General features: G+C 49.1%; 1 protein-coding gene across 1 annotated transcript in view; it reads left to right on the top strand.

The window, feature by feature from the left end:
- Positions 1-1,514, top strand: part of LOC106330355 — a 5,901-nt gene extending 4,387 nt beyond the window's left edge. Inside the window, exon 2 of the mRNA XM_013768833.1 lies at positions 1,240-1,514. Coding sequence (XP_013624287.1) covers positions 1,240-1,514 — 275 coding nt within the window. The remainder of the gene's footprint in view (positions 1-1,239) is intronic.
- The last annotated feature ends 151 nt before the right edge of the window (positions 1,515-1,665 follow it).

Here is a 1,665-nt window from a genome sequence, read left to right on the forward strand (position 1 = left end):
GCTTTTCCATTTTTCGTCACCCTTCATGATTATCTTCGGAAACTTGACATTTATCTTTTCCTGCGAATAAAAAATAGACCGTCATGTCAGCCTTAGGCTCAATCTTGTTCTAAATTCGTAAGTGGGCCGATTAGCCGCGGTTCAGGCCCCTTTTGGGCCGTTTTGGGACTTAGACGTTTTTACGATTTTTCCTAAGAAACAGCCGTTGGTTTTTCCGAAAGGATTCCAATTCCCCGTATAGTTAAGGCAACTGGTGTTCAAGCTAACCATAGCCGTTTTATACGGCAGGCAGGAATCCATTTCGACGACCAAGTTTTTATAACTTTCCCCAAAGTCTTTCATGCGGGTCGTCCTTGCCCAGGGGCGAGGTGACCTCGGTTGAGACGGTCCTCGCTTGCGATCGAGACCTCATCCAGACTGATCCTCTTCTCGATGACATGGGTATTGCGTCCAAGGGCCCAAGGATTGTGTTACGGGAACTTAGACGAGGATACACAGTTTCGGGACGAGAGGTCGGTCCTCGCCCATGGGCGAGGTGACTTTCAGGCATTGATTCCGTCGTGACCGATTTTAACCCCAACAGTTAGCCCCCCAGCTAGCTAGGATCTGTGGACATGGGTGTGAGGTCCTAGCTTGCGGTATGACTTATTTTGATGGAATTAGACGTAGTCGTTTGTCGAAAGTCTGAGAATGAATAGTAAACTTTTTTCATATATATAGGTGGAGTAGGTTTTTTTTTTTTTTTGCAGCGAACAGTATCCTCCCCGCTATCCCCAGAGACCTGTTTGCTAAGCGCGATCTTCTCTGCAACGGTCCGTTCTTTTGGGATTCCTTCACCCTAGACAGGATCCAGAATGCAGTGAGGATCCCCTTCCGAACGACTTCTTTGCCAACCTTCCTCTCAGTTTTACTATTGCAGTGTCACTGGATGAAGCGCCGAGGAGAGAAGTGGTCGCGGAAGGTTCTCGGTTAATCAACGAGGTTTAGTCTCTGAAAAATTATTTTTTTGGCGATTCTTCGTTTTTCGCTTCAATGTTTGACCCTTGATTCGTGTAGGGAATGCGGGTCTTTAATTCAACACTTGACTGAAGTTTCAGAGAGGCGCGTCTGCGCGTCTTTCGCACTTCAAGGCCGAAGAGATCGCGAGGAAGTTCATCCGCTTTGAGAATGAGGTTGCGGAGAGAGAGCACAAACAGGCTGAGTCCCATTCCTGAGCTCTCATTCGTGCGGAGAGGATAGGGAGGAGGACGATTGCTGCTGAGTTAGTGAGGAGAGCTACATTGTTTTATGCTGAGTTCAAGAGTTTCAAGGACGCTCAAGACTACGTGGGTGACTTCCGCGAAATCCGCGGTTCGGTTGGTACCCTTTGGAAGTCGCAGAACGCTGATTTCTATTTTCTCTCCGAGGTTGCTGAGATGCCGGGCCTCATGGATGGGTGCGCCCAGGCCGAGTCGATGGTTCCTCCAATCGAGGGGAGAGTCCGAGAGCTTTGGGAACCCATCGAGGTTTCGTAAGACACGACGGAAGCGGGAGCTGATGCTGCGGATGAGGGAGGAGAAGTGGATCAGCCTGTGGACTCATTTGGAGCCTCGATTTCCGGGTATCTTGACCTTGATCTCTGAAGGTCGTCGGGATTGTTTTCCCTTTGCCTTTATCTCAAGATTT

The sequence above is a fragment of the Brassica oleracea genome, chromosome C3, assembly GCF_000695525.1.
Source record: "Brassica oleracea var. oleracea cultivar TO1000 chromosome C3, BOL, whole genome shotgun sequence".
NCBI lineage: Eukaryota > Viridiplantae > Streptophyta > Magnoliopsida > Brassicales > Brassicaceae > Brassica > Brassica oleracea.